The sequence below is a fragment of the Musca domestica genome, unplaced genomic scaffold (assembly GCF_030504385.1).
Source record: "Musca domestica strain aabys unplaced genomic scaffold, Musca_domestica.polishedcontigs.V.1.1 2, whole genome shotgun sequence".
NCBI lineage: Eukaryota > Metazoa > Arthropoda > Insecta > Diptera > Muscidae > Musca > Musca domestica.
Genome location: NW_026712249.1, coordinates 22,940,420 through 22,962,626, shown reverse-complemented (window position 1 = coordinate 22,962,626; position 22,207 = coordinate 22,940,420). Strand labels below are relative to the sequence as shown.

The window sequence follows — 22,207 nt, the reverse complement described above, 5'->3', positions numbered from 1 at the left end:
TTGTGACGAACTCGGACAATTTGGTCCACAGGGCAGTGAGAACCACTTATGTCTAATTTATTTAACACTTCAACAACTCAATAACTTTACAATGATTCAAATCCGACTTCTTCTGAAGGATCTGGACACATGCCACTAAAATCTCTGCCATTTATTTGGTCTTTATAATAAACTTGGAGCGTGTACGAATAATTTACCTCAACAAAATCCCTTCTCTCCTTATTTTTAGAAAGAAATCCGCTTCATGTTATTTTTGAAAAATTTTATTTTAGCTCAAGATAATTCCGCGGATTGCAATATTTTGATTAGTCGGCATATTTTTCTCCCCGCTAAATGTTATGCAAATTTTGACATTTCGAGTAAACTGGAATAATTCCAAGTAAGAACTTAAATCATCCAAACCCCTGAGTGCCCTTAATTAAAATTAAGCCGCACAAATTTGGATCTCTTTCTTTGTTTGTTTTATGTTTTTCTGTAATTTTCTACTGAGGTCAGGTACAAAATTTGCATAGTCAGTGGAAAAAGAGAGATATGTTTTAGGGCTTAGCGAAGAACAATGACTTCAGAGAAAAAAAATAAAAATGAAAAAATAAACGAAGCGAGTTGAGATTAGCATAAATGTTTATAAATAATGAAATTATTCTTTATGTTGTGTTTTCTTTTTTGCTCCTCGTGTTGTTTGTCTTTCAATTCTTTCAAAATCGGGTTTTTTTATGGATGTTTGAAAACAAAGTAACATGGCCTTCCTGGCAAATAACGACAATTTAGACAATTGCTTGTTGGATGGATGATGTGCGAAGGAAGAGGGTGGTGGGTGGTGGGCCGAAGGCTCCTCGAAAAAGGATGATTGGTATTGTTTGTGATTTGAAATAAAAACTCGGCCATAAAATCCAGGGATATAAAATTGAAATATATTTTTCTTCGCTTGTGTTTGTATTTTTAGAAAAAAGGATATAAATGGAAATAAAATTTAGTCACAGGATTTCCAAAGAGGTCTCCCACCCCTACCACAGGAATTAATAATAACAAAACAAATGGCTGAGACAACAAAGCGAGAATATAAATGCTTAACATTTTATTATCTGAAATATTTCAAAATAATTTCCATGCCTCAATGGTACCACTGGTAGTTGGGGCGGGGTGTCGGTAATGTTTAAACAACAATTCAATTTTATGATTTATTCACAAGAAGCCATTAATTCGGCATTAAAATTAATTGGACCGTTACAAAGCCAATATCCAGTTTTTTTTTCTTTTTGCTGGGTTCCAGCAAATTTTTAATTTTGATTAATTTGAAATTTTTCCAATTAAAATGATGTTGTTATTATTTCGAATATGGCGGGTAATTGGTGGTAATAGCCGACGCGGCTGTGTGAATTAGAGTGCGGGGGATTTGTATATTTATAATGTTTTTTAGTCGTCAAATTTCATTTTATCATCGTTGAGCACAGAAAATATAAACCTTCTTTGAGAGAGAGAGAGAGAGAGAAATTATCAAGATACGACCAAATGTATTTTGGAATGAATTAGTCATTATACCCTATACCACAAGGTGGTCAGGGTATTATGGCTTTGTGCATTTGTTTGTAACGGGCAAAAGGAAACGAGATAGACCCATAGTTCCTTTTGATGATCTGCATAGAATCACATTTTGAGTCGATTTATGCATGTCCGCCCGTCCGTCTATCCGTCTGTCCATGTATTTTTGTAAACAAAGTACAGGTCGCATTTATTGCCCGATCCAGATGAAATTTTGCAAAGATCTTTTGTTTGGCCCGAAATTGGAGATAATCGGAACCTATTGAAATTGGAGATAATCGGTCAAAATTTAGATATAGCTCCCATATATATCTTCGTCCGATTTGCTTTTTATTGTGCACCAAACGTGTAATATCAGCCCGAATTGTATGTAATTTTGCATATACACCCAAATTAGGCCTGAAAATATGTATGCCAAATTTGAAATCGGTTCAGATATAGCTATAGCTCCCATATATATTATTCATCCGATTTGTTAATTTTGTCCACCGCCGCCGTAAAATCCACTATGCAACAACAATATTTGGGGAAATATATCAAATACAGCTCAGAAATACATTTGCTAAATTTTATCGAGATCGGTTCAGATTTGGATATAGCTCCCATATATAACTTCGTCCGATTTACCTTTTATTGTGCACCAAATGTCTAATATTTGTCCAAATTGGATGGAATTTGGCACTTACGACCGAATTGAGTCTAGAAGCTAGTATGTCAAATTTGGTGAAGATCAGTTCAGATATAGCTATAGCTTCCATATATATTATTCATCCGATTTGTTATATTTGTTAACCACAACCGTAATATGCACTCCGTAACAACGATATTCAGGGAAATATATCAAATACAGCTCAGAAATATCTTTGCCAAATATTATCGAGATCGGTTCAGATTTGGATATAGCTCCCATGCACCAAATGGGCAATACAATTCCGAATTTAAAAGATACAAATGCTTCGGCATATTTAGTCCTTTGAACTTTAAATTATAATTATAATCATAGCGTGTATGATTGAATTCTCCCATGAAAACTTTTAATTGTTATGTGGAGCTCTACTTAATTAGCCAAGTGGTGTAGGGTATCATAAAGTCGGCCCCGCCCGAGCCGAACTTTTATACACTCTACCATTTAATGTGCCCTGTGGCTATTTCTAAAATTTCGAAATTTTTTGAGAAGCGTTAATCTACTCACTGACAATCCGAAATATCGAATAACAGTTGATTTAGTTAATAATTAGTATCAAAACCTTCGAAATGCCGAACATCAGTAGTGCGATTTTAAAACTCATTTTATGAGTCGAGGGAATCGGTAACTTTGCAACCCTAACTCTTGAGATACCCTACGACACTACAATATGTTGGAATCCCCCTTATGTCAAAATCCATGTTGTAAAATTTCGCTTTTAAAATGATGTCATAGAGACCTGGCCAGACGTTACACTTGGCTCTTTGACTTAGGGTATTTGCCAAATATTTACGCAATCCCTGGTGTTGTTAGGTATTACAAAAATTTTCACACGAAACTGAGGTCCATTTTAAAGCAAATACCATGGTCATCCAAAATGCTTGACATCTTACCTGTCATTAACTCTTTTTTCGTAAAGAATTCCGTGTCGATTGGTTTTCAATTATGACCTGTAAAGCGACTGTAAAATCAGGAAAATTTTATTGTTTTGTTCCACTTGAACCCCTATATGTATATCCTCAAAAAAAAGTAGGCTTACTCTAACCCTGCCCCTTGCAAAATTTCATGAGAACATGTACAGGGTGAGATAAAGATGCAACTAACTTCAGATTGCTGTCATTTCTAAGCCACTCGTCTGACAACTGTTAAAATTATTCCAGTGGCAGCTCATTATATTGTTTACAAGCCTAGAAAAGCATTTTTGGTGAGAATCTTCCAGAAAAAAGTTATTCGTGGTGAAATTCAAGCGTGATAGTGTGATTTCTTTATATTTGGCTGGAAAACCACAAGTGGCTTCGTTAGAGCACTTCAGCATTTAAATGTGAATAAATCTTTTGTGTCTCGTACCATTGCTCGTTACCATGATACTGATAGCGGTAGGTAGCCCGACGTCAGGGAAGTGGACGGAAGAAAACAGCAACATCAGCAGAAATGGTTCGAAAAAAAGAAGCGACCTGATCGAAACCCGCGACGCAGTGGCCGAAAAATGGATCGTGAGCTGAACATATCGCAATATTCCATTCGGCAAATATTAAAAATGAACTCGGGGTAAAGCCATTGAAATTACAAAAGTGCAAGAACTTATACCGAAATGTAACGAAAATAGACTCAAAAGAGCTAAGGAGTTGCTTCGCTTGGCCGAAAGTGGTGAACTGCCGAATTTGGTTTTCTCCGATGATAAAACATTCGTTATCCAGCTAAACATGTGCACCTTCATTTGGCCACCAGAACTCAGGCGCTGGTCATGGTGGTGGTGTGGGCTGTCATAACAGCCGATGGCCGCTCTCCGCTCGTATTAATCGACCGTGGGTGGCATCAGAATAAAGAAATTAGAGAATTAAAGCCTTGGGCACGCAAGCATTTTGGCCGCAGACCTTGGACATTCCAACAGGACTCAGCATCATGGCACTCAGCATGCGCCACCCAAAAATCTCCGGATACCATTCCGTTGGACTATTATGTCTGGAGTATTTTGGAAAGCAAGATTGGCACTAAAAATACCAAAGTGTCGATCACCTCAAGCAAGCGCTTCGCCGGGAATGGGCCAAAATACCGCAGAGCAACATTCGGGCAGCGTGTGACGGTTTCATTGGCCTCTGAAATCTAGAATTCATGTCAAAGGTGACCAATTCGAACAAATCAAAACTTATTCCAAAATTTGATGCTATTTCCGATATTTTTGCTTTCATTCAATAAAATTAAAAAAAATGTAAAAGTATGGCGTTTGACTTTGTTGCAGTTTTTTTATATCCGGTATCTTGGCTATTAGCATCACTGTAACGGCCAGGAGTGACCATTTAATGTATTTGTGATTTCGCCGGATTAAAAATATTCATAATATTTTCGTCTTTTTTTACATAGAAGTTATGGTATATTTTACCCGCTAAATATTGTCGGATGATCGTCCAAATTGGTAGGCTTCAGCCCGCGTCTGTTGGTCCTGTAGAACAGCTGCAAACCCAGGAAATGATTCTGCTTTTTTGTTCATTTCAACCTTAAATTATATTCCGATTATCTCTAATAACAATAGGCTTCTTTTTTGACCTTTACCCTAAAACCATGCTTAATTTCGTGATTGGGCCATAAATTCGACCTGTAGCGTGATCACAAATTAACATGGATAGACGCACAGATGGGCGGACAAAGCTCGGCGAGATAGGAAGATCCATGTATACAGTCTTATGACTTGTTTCTCAATGAATGACAGGTAAAAATATTGAAAATTGTGAACGTTTGTGGGTGAGGTGCCAGAAGGGGTTCGCAGATATATATCACATATAGAACTTGTTTTAGCAAAAATGTTTGTGTGTGAAATTTGAAATATATATTCATTTCGCTTTCTTTGCGCGTTTTGTTTTTCAAAATCTTGAACTCTATGTGGGGGAGGTATCAGAAGAAATGGTCTGATCTCTAACATCTTTATAAAAGATCTTGTGTTGATGGAAATATTGTACCAAGTCTGAAATTCGGATGTTAATTTCGCATTTTATGAGCTTAATTAATATTAAAAATTGTAACCCATTGAGGGGGAGGTGGACCGATATATTCCATGTTTACAGCAGATCTTGTGTTAGTCGAAATAATGGTATTTGTGAATTATAAAGAGAGCCGGATGCTTTTTTCGGATTTTATTATCGTTGTGGTTATTCAAAACTTAGACACTCTGTGCAGTAAAAAACTTTTTTTTGTAAACTTATACGTATTATGGGGATGGTACCAGAAGGAGTGGACCGATATTATCCATCTCCGAACTCGATCTATGTTTAAGGATAGTATTACAATGTACCAAGATTGGACCAAATCGAATGCTGCCTTCGAGTGTTATTATGTGCACCAGCCAGACTGACAGACGGCCGGACGAACTTACGGACGGACATCGCTAGATCGACTCCAAATGTTCTGTAACGGATTTGGTCCATAGAGACCTATGGTTAAAACTCGAATTTCGATGAGGCAGGTTTTGGCCGTATCAAATGATACATACCCTCTATAGCCGTATGGATGAGAGTATAAAATCGCTATTTTCAAAACTTTATCAATATAGGCCCACCTTTGGTACAGCAGTTACATAATGATAACCCCTGATTTTAGTAACTGCATGGGTCTGTAATTCATCGTGTTTAGGTGTGATTAAGTCTTGTGACATCTTCCAGCACCTATTGAACAATTTATTTATGGCAAGTGATTTTATAGAAAATTTTGATTTGCCGCTATCCCGTTTTAAGGGAGTTTTTACCCATCTTTTAAAAAGGACCAAAGAGATCCCCGTGTTGGCCCGCTTGGGGTACCTAAAATATTCTTTGTATCTTTATCTGCAATATTGGGCAAGACAGTGTATACCTAAAGTACACGGATTCCGGGGAATATTAATAGATCATTTCCAAAAGTGTCGAGGGATAAAATTTGGCACACGTTTTCGTATAGCCTCCATAAAACGGTACGTCCCGGTATTCAGTATTTTCATAATTTTAGAAACATTATTCACCGGACTTTGTTTAAATTACGTATTGAAGTTTGTAATGGGTACTGCAAAAAATTTCGTATGCAGAGCCACGTCTCCGCATTGCCCTCATGCCCGGCCGATATTCGGTATTTTCATGATTTTAGCAACATTATTCACTGGAATTGTTTCCAGGTTCGTAATGGGTTCTACAGTTAATGAAAAAAATTTGTATGCAGTTACACATCTGCGTATAGCCCCGGGTTTCATTTAAGCAATATTTTCCAGATTTTTTTTGTAATTTTCCCAGTTCCTCCCAAATGGTGGAGGGTATGAACAGTTCGTCCCGATCAATCTTAGCTGTTTTTTTCGCGTCATAATCAGACATCCCTTCCAAACTATTCCAAGGGTCTAATAGAGAAAATATGTCTATTTTAAAGCACATTTATATGAAAATGGCAAAAGATGTACTATTTAAAATGAGGTCCAATCCCCTGGATTTCCATAGAAATGTTGTCAAATAATAAATTTCTATGATGAACTACAGACGTATTTTTTGATACCCTCCACCATAGTCTGTAGGGTATATTAAGTTTGTCATTCCGTTTGTTACACCTCGAAATATAGATTTTAGACCCCACAAAGTGTATATATTCTTATCAGCATAAAATTCTATGTCGATTTAGCGATGTCCGTCCGTCTGTCCGTCTATCAGTCTGTGGAAATCACTCTAGCTTCCGAACGAATTGAAGTAGATTGATAAAATTTTACTCAAATGTATATTATATCTGCAGGACTTTTGGTATTGAGAATGGGCCAAGCAGATCAACGTTTTGGTATAGCCCCCATATAACGGTACCTCCCGATATTCGGTATTTTGATGATTTTAGCAACAATATTCATCGGAATTGTTTCAATTTTGGTATTTGAAGTTCGTAATGGATTCTACATCCTAAGACAGAAAATGAGCCATGTAGGTCAACGTTTTGGTATAGTCCCCATATAACGGTACCTCCCGATATTCGGTATTTTGATGATTTTAGCGACATTATTTACCGGAATTGTTTCAAATTTTGTATTTGAAATTCGTAATGGATACTACAACCTACGACAGAAAATTGTCTGTGCAGGTCCACGTTTTAAAACCCCCATGGTGCCTCCCTCTATTCGGTATTTTGATGATTTTAGCTACATTATAAACAGATTTTTTTTTCAAGTTTCGCATTTGAATATTGTAATAGCTTGTGACAAAAGTTGCCTATGCAGGTCCACGTCGTCGTATGGACCCTAATATACGGCTAAATTCGGAATTTTTAAGATTTTAACAGAATTTTTAACGGATTTTATTTTTTTTTTGAAATTGTTAAATTTGTACCAAATGGTGGAGGGTATTCAAAGTTCGGCCCGGCTGAACTTACAGCTTTTTTACTTATTTTTTTGTAAATTTTCAAGTTCCTTGCAAATGGTGGAGGGTGTTAAAATATCAGTCCGATCGAACTTAGTTGCTGATTTTTCTTGTTTATATTTAAATTTCATAAAAAACGAAGGTTTCGCCGAGTAGATCGGTAATGCTCTTCGAAACTATTCTGGGTTCCAACAAAGAAAAAATGGCTTTTTTAAAGCAAATTTATCTGAAAATGTCAAAAGATTAACTATTTTAATCGAGATCCTAGCCATCGAATTTACATAAAAGTTTTGTAAAATAATACATTTTTGTAATGAACTACAGACATACGTTTTGAAATTCAAAAGCGTATTTATGTATCCGGTCATGGGCTGAAGGTATACAACCTCAGGGGAACAAAAAAACTTGTTATTGTTTAACCCGCACGTTCACTTGTTCGTAATTTCTTTTACAAACTATTTTCCGTACGTTATAATTATTGTTATTTATTCATTTACAAATTAAATATCGTCTCTACTTTAAATTACTGCTACAGAACATGCTTGCATTCAACTTTCAATTACGCGCATATAAAACGTTTTCCTCGTCCTTTCCTTCCTTCCTACATTTATACATTTTCTTCTTCTTCTCTTTTCTCGGTTTCCAATACATTTTCATATAATATGACTGCCCCGCTGCCTCTCCTTGCCGTTATCGTTGCCGTTGTCGATGTCACAGGATATACCATTACACGTTGCCATGATAACGCACATTTTAATAGCCTGGGACCGTATGCGTTGGCTGGCCAATCCCGTCAAGGGACGTTTTCCGGCATTCGTCTGTTGTTGTGCAACGTGGCTGACGGGAATGGTGATTGCACTGCCATATCCCATTTATACAATTTACGTTGAAATTGGGGTAAGTAGAACGTAAACGTAATATGCAAAGCAAAAAAAAAAAAACAAAAAAATTAAATGTATATACAATATATATAGGGAGAGAGGAGGAGAAGCGCGATCAATATTAAATTTGAATTTTTAATTTAATGTATTTACATAACATTTTGAATAAAAAAACAACTCATTTTAATGGGGGTAGAAAATAATGCACATAAATTAGGGAAAATGTGTAATTATTCAAAATGAATTTAACAGGTTTTCAACTACCGAGAATTACAAGGAGCAAATTTGTGAGTTAAGAAAATTATCATTTTGGGATGGTTCGGAGGACTAGACTTGTTAAAAAAAGTGAGAATTTTCGAAGTGTCTTTATGTAAATTTCGACCTCTACAGATAAGTATTTACAAAACAAACTGTCGTCTAACAATTTTCATTGAAAATGACGGATATGATTATATAAGAGGGCACACTAATGACGGCATGTCTAAAATACTAATAAACAAGTAAAGACGACGTATCGTCGAGAGTTATATTGCGATGGATGGAAGAAGTAAACAAAACAAGTAAAAACCAGAAAAGAAAGTCCTAAAGTCAGGCGGGGCCGACTTTATGATACCCTACACCACGTTGCTAATTTTGTAGAGTTCCACATAACAATTAAAAGATTTTATTTGAGAATTGAATTATACACGCTATGATTATAACTGTAATTTAAAGCTCAAAGGACTAAATATGCCGAAGCATTTGTATCTTTTAAATTGTAATTGTAATTGTATTGTCCATTTGATGCAAAATTAGTTTGAAATCAGATAAAGATATATATGGGAGCTATATCCAAATCTGAACCGATCTCGATAAAATTTGGCAAGGATATTTCTGAGCTGTATTTGATTTATTTCCCTGAATATCGTTGTTACGGAGTGCATATTACGGCTGTGGGTAGCAAATACAACAAATCGGATGAACAATATATATGGGACCTATAGCTGTATCTGAACCGATCCAAATTTGGCATACGAGCTTCTAGACTCAATTCGGTCGTATGTGCCAAATTACATCTCATTTGGGCAAATATTAGACGTCTGGTGCACAATAAAAGGTAAATCGGACGAAGTTATATATGGGAGCTATATCCAAATCTGAACCGATCTCGATAAAATTTAGCAAAGGTATTTCTGAGCTGCATTTGATAAATTTCCCCAAATATAGTTATTACGGAGTGCATACTACGGCTGCGGAGGACAAAAATAACAAATCAGATGAACAATATATATGGGAGCTATAGCTATATCTGAACCGATTTCGATCAAATTTGGCATACTTATTTTCAGGCCTAATTTGGTTGTATGTGCAAAATTCCATACTATTCGGGCTGATATTACACGTTTGATGCACAATAAAAGGCAAATCGGACGAAGATATATATGGGAGGTATATCTAATTTTTGACCGATTATCTCCAATTTAAATAGGGCCAATTTCCTTGGGCCAAACAAATGTTGTTTGGAAAATTTCATCTCAATCGGATAATAAATGCGACCTGCATTTTGTTCACAAGAATACATAGACAGACGGACGGAAGGACTGACATGCATAAATCAACTCAGAAAGTGATTCTATGGAAATCCTTAAAAGTAACTATTGGTCTATCTCGCTTCCTTCTCCATGTTATAAACAAATGCACAAAGACATAATACCCTTACCACCATTTGGAACGAATTGGTCAATTTTCCAAAAAAAAATAAATAAAATCCATTAAAAATGCTGTTAAAATCTTAAAAATACCAAATGTAGCCATTAGGGCCTATACGACGACGTTAACCTGCATTATCAAAATACCAAATATAGGGAGGTACTATTATATGGGGGCTATACGAAGACGTGGACCTGCACAGACGCTTTTCTGTCTTAGACTGTAGTATCCATTACCAACTTCAAATACCAAATTTGAAGCAATTCCGTTGAATAATGTCGATAAAATCAACAAAATACCGAATATCGGGAGGTACTGTTATATGGGGGCTATATGAAAACGTGAACCTACATGGCCAAATTACGAACTTAACCTGCCTACTGGCAAAATAAGCAAGTGTGCACAATTTAAGCCATCTATCTCAATTCGTTCGAAAGATAGCGTGATTACTACAGATAGACAGACGGACATCGATAAATCGTCTTAGAATTTTACGCGGATCAAGAATATATACACTTTGTTGGGTCTTACATGAGTATTTCGAGGAGTTACAAAGGGAATGACAAAATTAATATACCCTCTATAGTATGGTGGGACAAATGAAACCGTCTCACGCTGCCCGAATGTTGCTCTGCGGTATTTTGGCCTATTCCCGGCGAAGCGCTTGTTTGAGGTGATCGATACTTTGGTATTTTTTAGTGTCAACCTTGCTTTCCAAAATACTCCAGACACAATAGTCGAACGGATTGGCCAAAATGTTTGCGTGCCCAAGGCTTTAACACGCCCTCCGGAATATTTTCGCAATAATATTCGGCATTTATTCCGATGCCACGGTCGATTAATACGAGCGGAGAGCGACCATTGGCTGTTATGGCGGCCCACACCATCACCATGGCCGGCGCTTGAGTTCTGGTGGCCAACCGAAGGTGTACATTTTGGCAAGTAAACACGATCATTTTGTTTAATTACAAACTGCTGGACAACGACAACGAATTTTTTCTCATCGGAAAACAAAATTCGACAGTTCACCACATTCGGCCTAGCGAAGCAACACTTTAGCTCTTTTAAGTCTATTTTCTTTCTATTGCGGTGTAAGCTCTTGCACTTTTTGGAATTTCAATGGCTTTACCCCGAGCTAATTTTTCAATATTTGCCGAATGGAATGTTGCGATATGTTTAGCTCACGATCCATTTTTCGGGCACACGGTTTTCGATTAAGTCGCTTCTTAACTTTTCAAACCATTTCTGCTGATGTTGCTGTTTTCTTCCGTCCACTTTCTTGACGCCGGGTTACGCTGCCAGTATCACGATAACGAGCGATGTTACGAGACACAAAAGATGTATTCACATTTTAATGCTGGAGTGCTCTAACGATAGCCACTTGCGGTTTTCCAGCCAAATATAAAGAAATCGCACTATCACGCTTGATTTCCATCACGAATAACTTTTATTCTGGAAAATTCTCATCGAAATGCTTTTGTACGCTTGTAAACTGTATAATGAGCTGTCACTGGAATAATTTTTAAAGCTGTCGGTCTACTTCTCCTGGTACTTCCCCAATAATGAGATCAACATTTAAATTTCACACATTCCAATATTTTTATTATAACGATTCACCAAAACAATTATGAAAAATAAATTGTTTTAAATTTTCTGTCAAAATGGTTTTGGTAGAATATTTAGTTTTATTCGATGTAACTATACATACATTTAACGATTTAAATATACATAGTTCTCTGCAAGAAATGTAGAAATTTATATATATGTATGAACCCTATAAAAAGTGGTGAGAATCGGTTCAAATTTAGATATAGCTCCCATATATATCTTCAACCGATTTCGGTTTAATTGTGCACCAAATGGCCAATATTAGTGAAAATGAACTGAATCTTCCGAATGAATTCATCCTAGAAATAATTATTTCAATTTGATGAAAATCGTTTCAAATAGAGCTATAGCTCACATATATATACTTTTTATCCGATTTGAGGTTTTAAGTTCTTCACCGTAATATACACTCCCCAACATTGATATTTGGTACCAGATATCAGATACATCTCAGAAATATGTGCCTAAAATTTTGTCAAGATAGGTTCAGGGTTGGATATAGCTCCTATACATACATCTTTATCCGTTTTAAGGTTTTTCTTCCACCAGACTGAATTTTGACATTTTCGACGGAATTCAGACTAAAAGCAAGTGTTTCAAATTTCGGTGAAAATCAACCGATTGGTGTTTAAGTTCCTCATATGTGTAATATGTAGTCCACAATAATGATACATATTTGATACAGGGCATCATATACTGCTCGAAAATACCTCTGCCAAATTTTATTGAAATCGGTTCTGGTTTTTATGTAGCTTCGATACACATCTTCATCCGATTCATGAGCTCAAATTGATTCATCAGTCAATAATAATGGGCTATATTTAAACAGACAGACGGACAGACAGACGAATGTCGTTAAATCGACTTAGAATTTTTTGCTGATTATCAATATATATACTTTATGGGGTCTACGACGTATATTTAGGGATATTGCAAACAGAATGACACAATATACCCTCCTTTTCAAGGTGGAGGGTATAAAAATCACATACAAGCTCACTTAATACAAATTTAGTTTTCCCTCTAAGACCTAAAATTTCTTAGCATACATAAAGCGGAGGATACGCTAAGTTTTAAGAAAATTGCGCCATAGATAAGGCTTCTGCATAAATATGCGTATTTTAATTAATTACGAGTAGAGTTGTGTCTAAGTAGTTCATAGTTCAATACCAATATCCCAGAACGTATGAGTGATTTCATATATTTTATATTACTCATACTCAGTGTTTTCTTACAAAGACCGAAGTCCACGGAACTAGATAAAAAGTAATTCGTAATTATAGAGATATTTCAAAGGTCAGTAGTAATAATGCATCACGCAATAACTCAGTATTTCGATTCTTCTGAATTTTTTTTTTTATATATTTATCATCTCCAAGCTTTCACTCCTATATTTATGGAATGTGCTATTGTTCTTATCGTATTTTATTTGGGCCTGTAGTGGACGTTATTTGTCATTTGGTTTGACTCTAAAAAAAATAATAATAATAATAAATAACAGTTTTAATACCAAAATTCCTCAATTTTGTCAGAAACTTCTCAAATCTTTTTTTACGAGCAGGTTGCAGATTCAAATTCGTTACTCTCCTGGGCTGCAAATATATTTAAATTAACGACATCATTTATACCATTTTCCAAATGTCGATAATACCAAGTTCTTTAAGATTTTTCTCTTCAATCCTGTTTAGATGGAACTCATATCTTAACCCACCGACCAAACATTCACTTGGTCCCCCTTTAAAAAATGCAAAATTATGGATTTCCTTTAAGGTTTTCTTCCCAGAAACATAATTAATGTTAGTAATTTTTTCGCAGTAACTAAGATTTACATTTCCATTTAATAGAAAAAATTGCAACGTGTAAAGTTACAATAATTCCCTTTTACACCAGACATCCCATAGCCATCAAGATTTTCCTGTGAAGAATAACTTTTACATTTGGCATCATTACTTTTCAAATCCTTTTTCAATGTGGCCTCATTATGTTAAGTAACAGCTTCCAGGAAGGAGTCTGGTGGTAAATCGTAGTTGTGGATGCTGTGTGAATGTGTGAGAGTTCGAGGAGTGTGTATGTGCGTGTGTGCCAATTATATATTAAAAAGTTTCTATTTTATGACTTTCAAGTTGACAGATTGTTTGCCGTATTGAGTGTGTGTGTGTGAATGTGTGTGAAATGAGTGTTCGAAACATCATTTTTCACTTCGAAAAGATGAAATATGAAAAAGTTATAGAATTAACTTTTTAATATTTTTTCATTTTCAAGTTTATTAACAGCAGGGTGATATTCGGTTTGATTCCTAGAAATAATTTGTTAAACGAAAAACAATGTTGTAGTCTTTGATTAATGTATGTGTAAAGCTCATGGAAAGGGGATTAAAATTGACATTTTTTTTTTGAAAATTAATTTTGACAAAATATATTGATTTTCGTAAAGCCAAGAAAAAAAGGACCATGAATGTTGCAAACCGACATAATAATCAGCGAACTTTATGTGACATTAAATGAAATCAGAGATATATTTATACCATTCAACACTATTAAAAGCTTGATTGGGCCAAAAATTATGTAACACCTCGAAATATTGGTTTCCCCGTAGGAAAGTATATATGGGTCTTCCGGGTGGGTGTATCTCCGTCCGTCCATCTGTCCGTCTGTCCATGTTAATTTGTAATCACTCTACAGGTCGCAATTTTTGCCCGATTCTCACGAAATTGAAAATAGAGATGAGCCAGAATAGAACCCTATTGCTTTTGGAGATGATCGCATATTATTTAGGGGTTGAAATAGACCAAAAACTGAAAAATTTCCTGATATTGCAGTTGCTCTACAGGTCGCAATTACGGACCAATTGAAACGGAAGTAAGCATAGGGCTAGAGCTTAGGGCTGGGCAGAAGCCTTCCAATTTTGATGGTCATCGGGTAATATTTAGTGGGTGAAATATACCATAACATTTGTATTAAATAAAAGTCATATATTCCATTAAACCGCGAATATTTTTAATTCCGGCAAAATCACAAATAGACGAAGAGGTCAATTCTGACCGTTACGTAGATTCCAATAGTAAATATATCGGATATATATAGCGAAATATATACAATGTGTATAAACAAAAGGAGGGAATGATAGCTAATATATTGTTACCTTACAATACAGGTTCTGGATATTATGTACAGATTCGTCCGATCATCACGAAAAGGGTAGGATTAGGCTCAGAAGGGCTAGGCCTATTGTTTTCAAAGATGTCCGCAATATATTTAAAAATGTTACTGATTTTGCAGCCGTTATAAAGGTCATAAACAGAAACCAAAGGACCAAAGGCAATATTCGAAATACATAAAAGGCGAACTTTTTGCTTTTTTATGCTGATTTCCTCCTGAGAAGAGAGGTGAGGACAGGGAAGAATTTTAGCATTTTGGATGACCATTGGATTACATTTAGCTGTATATGGACCACAACGACTAACAGCACGACGGAGTGCGTAAATATTGGGCAAATGTCCCTTGTCAAAATGCTAAGGGTAATATGTGGGCAGTGCTCCATGACATAATTTCAAAAGCGAAATTTTCCAAAATGGATTTGGACATAAGAGGGCTTCTAATATGTTGTAGAGTATCACTTGGTTGCCTTTGCTTTCTTGTTTTTGATTACTGCTATATTTTTCTCTATATTCCAACTTGAATTGAGTTTGGTAGAAATATTACGAAATGTAAATATTGCATCATTTTACTCTCCTGTAGGGTTTAAATGAGGACTTTAAGTAATTAGAAAATAAGTTAAAAAGTATTAGTCGGTTTTGCCGATATATGTATTCAGCCAATGTTCGATGTGACCCTCTATGGAGTAGCTTCCAAAGGAATGGGCCAATAGTGGCCATTTTGTATCGCACCTAAATAAAATAAATATGATATAAATATTGCGACGTATGAGGTGTGGACTATATCGACTACTTCCTCCACTTTATATAAGATGTGCGATAATTTTTTAAAATTATTGAAATTTACGTGAGGTACTAGATGTAGTCAGCTAATACAGATTAAAATATTGGTATGGGAAAAGTTACAAGAACATATAACATTTATATCCGGTTTTATGCGAAATCATAAATTTATGTGAAATTTAGGTTTCTGGTTGAGAGAATCGTTGCAAAGAATCGCTGACTTGTTTCGCAAGTTGTGGCAGATAAAGGTATTGAAAATTATTATTCTATCTGGGTGAGGTAACAGAAAAGTTTCGCATATATATGTCATCTTCACAACAGTCTGAATGGAATTGGATGTTAATTTCGCGTCTTATGAGCTTCATGGATATTCAAAATTTTGACCCTTTGTAGGGGAGGTAGCAAAAAGAGTGGCCTTGGGTTAATAAAAGTGCTTTGATGTGTGTAATTTGAATCGGACACTTACATCTCATTTTATAAGAGTAATAGTTATTAAAAATGTTGACCCTTTGTGGGTGAGGTACTTGATGGAGCGAACCGATATTGTTCATTTTCGATACTGACATAGTACTAATGTAAGGAGGTGCCAGATAGATTGGACCGATATTACCCATCTCCAAACTCGAACTTAGTTTGATAAATGTATGACGACGCACCAAGTTTGGACCAAATCGTATACTTCCTTCGAGAGGTATAGTGCGCACCAGCCAGACAGCCATCTTTATACATTCTTCCAAAATCATGTGGTACCTAATTCAGTTTAGTATAGTTCTTTTACTTAGCACTCATTTTCAGAACCACCTCCTCATAATAACTTCAACTTCTAGATATTATTCTCATATAAAATTTGAAAATTTTACATCTGCCGAACCTATAACCCCAAATGGCACCAAATTGTGTGTATTTCAGTACGATTTGCACACTTATTTTGTACAACAACAAAACATCCCTTCCAGATTTCAGATTCCGGTTATATTACAGATCTTCTCCAAATTGTAAATTTAATACCATTTAGTACTTTTCTTACTTATTTACTAAGCATTTCCAAAGCACCCTCAAATGTCAATCCTATACGCCCTAATGATAAATTTCAGATTTCAAGCGCTATCCATTCATCCAATACCCAATATAGTACCATTTAGTACTTTTTGTATACTTACAGTACGCGTTTATATAACCACCTCTTCTCTTTAACCCTACCAAAAAGCAGGGACTACAATACCAACATTTTAAAATGTCACCTTATTAGTACCATTTTCTAAAGTTCACTTAGCATAATTTTATTTTCATAAAATGTCTTTAAAATAATTCCAAATGGTACCAAATTTTGTGTATCTTAGTAATATCGGCACTCTTATTGTTTACCCTTTGGTTTCCCTATCCTATGTCCCATATCAAATTTCAAATTCCCAGCTGCAGCCCTTCCCTAAATGGCAAATTTGACTACCATTTAGTACTTTTAGTATTATTTTTGTAAGTATTTCCAAACCACCCTCAAATATCAAGCCTACACACCAAAAGACTTTGTTTCGTCTGTCCTACACAACGTCAATATATCCTCATTCCAAATTTCAGATTTCAAACACTATCCCAGCTCCCAATTCCAAATGGATTACCATTTAGTATTTTTCGCACTCATGGGGTCTAAAAACGTGCTCACCGAAATAACGGTCTTAGATCCCATGTCTCTTTGGACCGTTTCAGGTAACGATAACTCTCGAAGGGAGTAAGCGATTTGGTCGGAACTTGGCTCATCGTAATATAATTATCGAACTTAGATCGAGTTCGGAGATGGGTAATATCGGTCCACGTCCTACCCCACAAAAGATCAAATTTTCGAAAAAAAACCGAAATGTCAATATTTAAGGAGTTATGAGCGTTTTAAAATAGGCTATTTTTCCTCTTTAAAAATCGTCAATCAAAACGATGCTTAAAACCCCTTTTGAATATTCGACAGACGTGGATTTTTTAAAAAATATTTTTTGAACTATTCGAAAGAAGTGGATTTTTTAAATATTAAATATTTTTTGAACTTTTCAACAGACGTGTATTTTTTAAAAAATATCTTTTGAATATTCGACAGACGTGGATTTTTTAAAAAATATCTTTTGAATATTCGACAGACGTGGATTTTTTAAAAAATATCTTTTGAATATTCGACAGACGTGGATTTTTTAAAAAATATCTTTTGAATATTCGACAGACGTGGATTTTTTAAGAAAAACAATTGTTTAGTAAAAAAAAACTGCGGAACTGTGGAATCCACGTGGATTTTTAAAAGATATTTTTCGAAACATCCGGCAGACGTGAATTTTTTTAAAATTAATTTTCAAAACATCCGGCAGACGTGAATTTTTTAAAAGACATTTTTCAAACTCTCCAAAAAACCCGAATATTACTATTATAAAGATGGCAGAGGTCGGACCATTTCTTCTGGTATCTCCACCACATAGGGTTCAAGACTTTGAAAAAAAAAAAAAAAAAACACTCAAAGAAAGCGAAATATGTGAAGATGATTTATATAGGTCCACTCCTTCTAGTACCTCACTCAAAAGGTTCACAATTTTCAATACTAAGTCATAACTTGCGAAACAAGTCAACAATTCTTTACAACTTGTTGTATCTAAATATTTCTCTCAACCAGAAACCTTAGATGAATACGGAATTTATGAATTTGCATAAAATTGGATATAAATGTTTAATTTTCTTGTAATTTATCCCATAATAATATTTTTATCTGTTTTAGATGAAATATGAAAATAACTGGTACCTCACGTACATTTTATTATTTTCTAAAAATTATGACATATCTCGAAAAAAGTGAAGGAAATAATCGATACAGTCAAAACCTGGCATGTCACAATATTTATATCATATTTATTTAGGTCCTGTACGAAATAGACAACATTGGCCAATTCCTACAGAACTCACTCCATAGAGGGTCAAGAGTTGAAATAATCATAACACAAGTCAAAAGATATTTAAATAATCGGATATATTCTGAGGGTATACATCTATTGTTAAATCCGATTGATACTTTTTAACTTGTTTTCTAAACCTCTGTCAAAATATCAACACTTTAGGAATCCAGCTCCACCCTTCAACTAAAAATTTACAACAAACTTTACCAAATTTAGTGCAGTTAAAACACCTTACAAGATCAACCCCATATATTTACCCAACCCCCCAACACAATTCTTAAACCAAATGCGAAGAATGTTGCTCCTTCCGTTCACATGACACCAAATGGTAGATTTAGTGATTTTTAGTAATTTTAATACATTTATGCTTCGAATTTCCAAAAGGCCTTTGGTACACCTATCCTGTAACCCCTAATCGACCCGACTTCTTCCTCTAACTCTATCCGATTAACTAATACAATGGATTCAATTTGCAGTACCTTTTAGTACCCCTCTATTACGAATTTGTAAAAATCCAGCTTTATCTCATCCCTACACACAAATATTGACTGAAATTGACAATTTTTGATTACGCGCCTGTCTACCTCTGGCTATTTGAAGATAGAAAACCACACCACACAAGTTAACCCTCCATAGTTACCAAATATTTCATATCTGCTCCGATTTTTTATCTATTCTTATGCTAATATTACCCTTGCTGTTAATTTGAAAACTAGTTGTAGAATGTCATAGATTTTCATCACATGATAAATTAATTGCCGGAGAAAGTTCAGAAAAATTCAAGGATCATAAATAAATTTACATTAAATATTTTTCAACTTTATATCCTTTTGGTCTGCCGCCTATCACATAGGGTTGAAGTGGTTATCTAAAACCACTTAGCTACAATTTTCAAATTATTTTCAAACTGTTAACTATTTACCACTTTTGCACAAAGAGTAACGTTCCAAAGGGCAATTCGGCTGAACAGAAATACCCGGATACGAGGGGACATGGGAGGCAACTAAAATGTCGCCATAAACATGAAGTTTTCTTGTGAGTCTTATATTACGCCTCCGGAACGATAAAAAGATGTAAAGTGATTACACTGTTTTTTTTGGTGGTAAATTTTAGAAATCTCAAACATTTTTCCAACTTGCCCGGTAATGAAAGTGCTGCTCTCCTCGGCCAAGGACTTGTCATAACCGACAACCAAGCTATGTTGTGGGGGGAAATGCTTAAAGCATGACATTAAATCTAAGGACAAAATAAACGGCTAAATTCCAAAACAGAACAAAAAAAGTTTAAAATTTAATCTAAACAAATTAACATAAAAAAGGCCAGCCAGTAGCAAGGGCTTGAAAAGCTGCGTGTCATTTAAAGTTTTTTTTTTTATTTTTTGGGGGTTTTGTGTTGTTTGCCATAGCAGATGTCTCCACACAAGATAAGGTCTTGAAACCCCTTTCAGTCATTTAAAACAAGAGGGGACTAAATGGAAAAAAACTCAATTAGAATTAACATCTTTCCATCAAAACTTGAAACATGAAATCGTACCATAAAAATGGGTTATTTCTTGGGAAAATGGTTTGGCTTAAATTTACAAATTTACTTGGGCAAATTTTCAAAGAGAATTTTAATGATCAGATGCCACTGAATTGTTTTCTAAGAAAATGGGACAATTTCTGAGGAAAAAAATAAAATGTGAGCAGAATTAAAAGCCTTTTTATAGAAGTTTTTTTTTTAAAGAATTGCAATGGCTGGCATACTTTGTTTTTAAGGAATTTGTTGTAAGTGTTTTTTTTTTTTTTTTTAAAGAAGAATTCGACGATGGATGTATACCCTCAGCCAATATTCGACTATTTAAATATATTTTGACTTCTGTTATAATTTTTCGAATTGTCGCCCTTCTGTGGAGTAGGGTCTGAAGAAATGGGCCAATATTATCAATTTCGTATCGGACCTAAATAAATATGATATATATTTATTGCAGATATACGTATATGAAATTGTGACCTTTTGTAGTCTGGTACCTCAAGTATACAGGGGGAAATAAAAAAATCGAAAAAAAGTCAAACGCCATATTTTTAGCATTTTTTTTAATTTTTATTACTTGAAAGCAAAAAATGTCGGATATAGCATCAAATATTAGGATAAGTTTAGATTTACTCGAATTGGTCACCTTTGGTACGAATTATGGCCTTTAAATGGCCAATGAAACCGTCACACGCTGCCCAAATGTTGCTCTGCGGTATTTCGGCTCATTCCCGGCGAAGCGCTTGCTTGAGGTGATCGACATTTTGGTATTTTTTAGTGCCAACCTTGCTTTCCAAAATACTCCAGACACAATAGTCCAACGGATTGGTATCCAGGGATTTCGGTGGCCATTGTGCTCTGGAGATGAAGCGTGAAACCTCATTTTGTAACTATTCTTGGGTGGCGCGAGCTGAGTGCGATGGTGCTGAGTCCTGTTGGAATTTCCAAGGTCTGCAGTGAAAAATTTTCCTTGCCCAAGGCTTTAATACACCCTCCAGAATATGTTCACGATAATATTCGTCATTTATTCTAATGTCACCACGATCGATTAATACCCCACAGCGCCCCACACTATCACCATGGCCGGCACTTGAGTTCTAGTGGCCAACCGAAAGTGCACCTCTTTGGCAAGTAAACACGATCATTTTGTTTGTTTACAAACTGCTGGACAACGAATAATTTCTCATCGGAGCGGAGAAAATTAAATTCGGCAGTTCACCACTTTCGGCCAAGCGAAGCAACTCTTTAGCTCCTTTGAGTCTATTTTCTTTCGCTTGCTGTGTAAGTTCTTGAACTTTTTGGAATTTCAATGGCTTTACCCCGAGCTCATTGCGATATGTTGAGTTCACAAGCCATTTTTCCGTCACTGCGACGTGGCTTTCGATTAAGTCGCTTCTTTACTTTTCGAACCATTTCAGCTGATTTTGCTGTTTTCTTTTTCCAAAACGAACAAATTTTCTTCTGGAAAATTCTCACCAAAATGCTTTTGAATTATACCCTTGTATAAAATTATACCCTTGTATAATTTTAACGACTGTCGGACGAGTGACTTAGAAATGGCAGAAATAGCAGTCTGAAGTTGGTTGCAGTTTTTTCAACGCACCCTGTAAATATGATATAAATATTGCATACATAAGTATTGAAAATTGTTACCCTTTGTGGTCTGGTACCTCACCTGGGTTGGCAGCTATATATATATAATTTACACAACAGATCTTGCGTTAGAAAAATATTTGGATGTGTGAAATTTGAAGAGAGTTGGATGTTTATTTCGCTTCCTTTTTTTGTTTTTCAAAAGTCTTGATCCGTATGTGGGAGAGGTATTAGAAGGTATGGTTCCATTTGTATCATCTGTAACGTGACAGTAACAGCATCGTTCTACTTTTTCATTTCACTATTGTGGTCAACTAATATAATTCTCATTCACTTCGTGTCACCTGAGCCTTTAATACTTTGGTATTGGTTAATTGGGGCATGTAACTGAAAGGGGGTATGTTACCATATTTTTGGTTGTCGTTTACGACGGGTTCGCTTCGACTTTTGAAAAGTGGAAGCCATATCAATACATAACACAGAGACTTCGGTTTCCT

At 35.4% G+C, this 22,207-nt stretch overlaps 1 protein-coding gene across 1 annotated transcript in view; it reads left to right on the top strand.

Annotated features, from left to right (window-relative positions):
- The window catches only part of LOC101891180 (uncharacterized), a 177,457-nt gene that overhangs the window by 107,481 nt on the left and 47,769 nt on the right, over positions 1-22,207 (top strand). Inside the window, exon 3 of the mRNA XM_059121988.1 lies at positions 8,287-8,466. Coding sequence (XP_058977971.1) covers positions 8,287-8,466 — 180 coding nt within the window. The remainder of the gene's footprint in view (positions 1-8,286; positions 8,467-22,207) is intronic.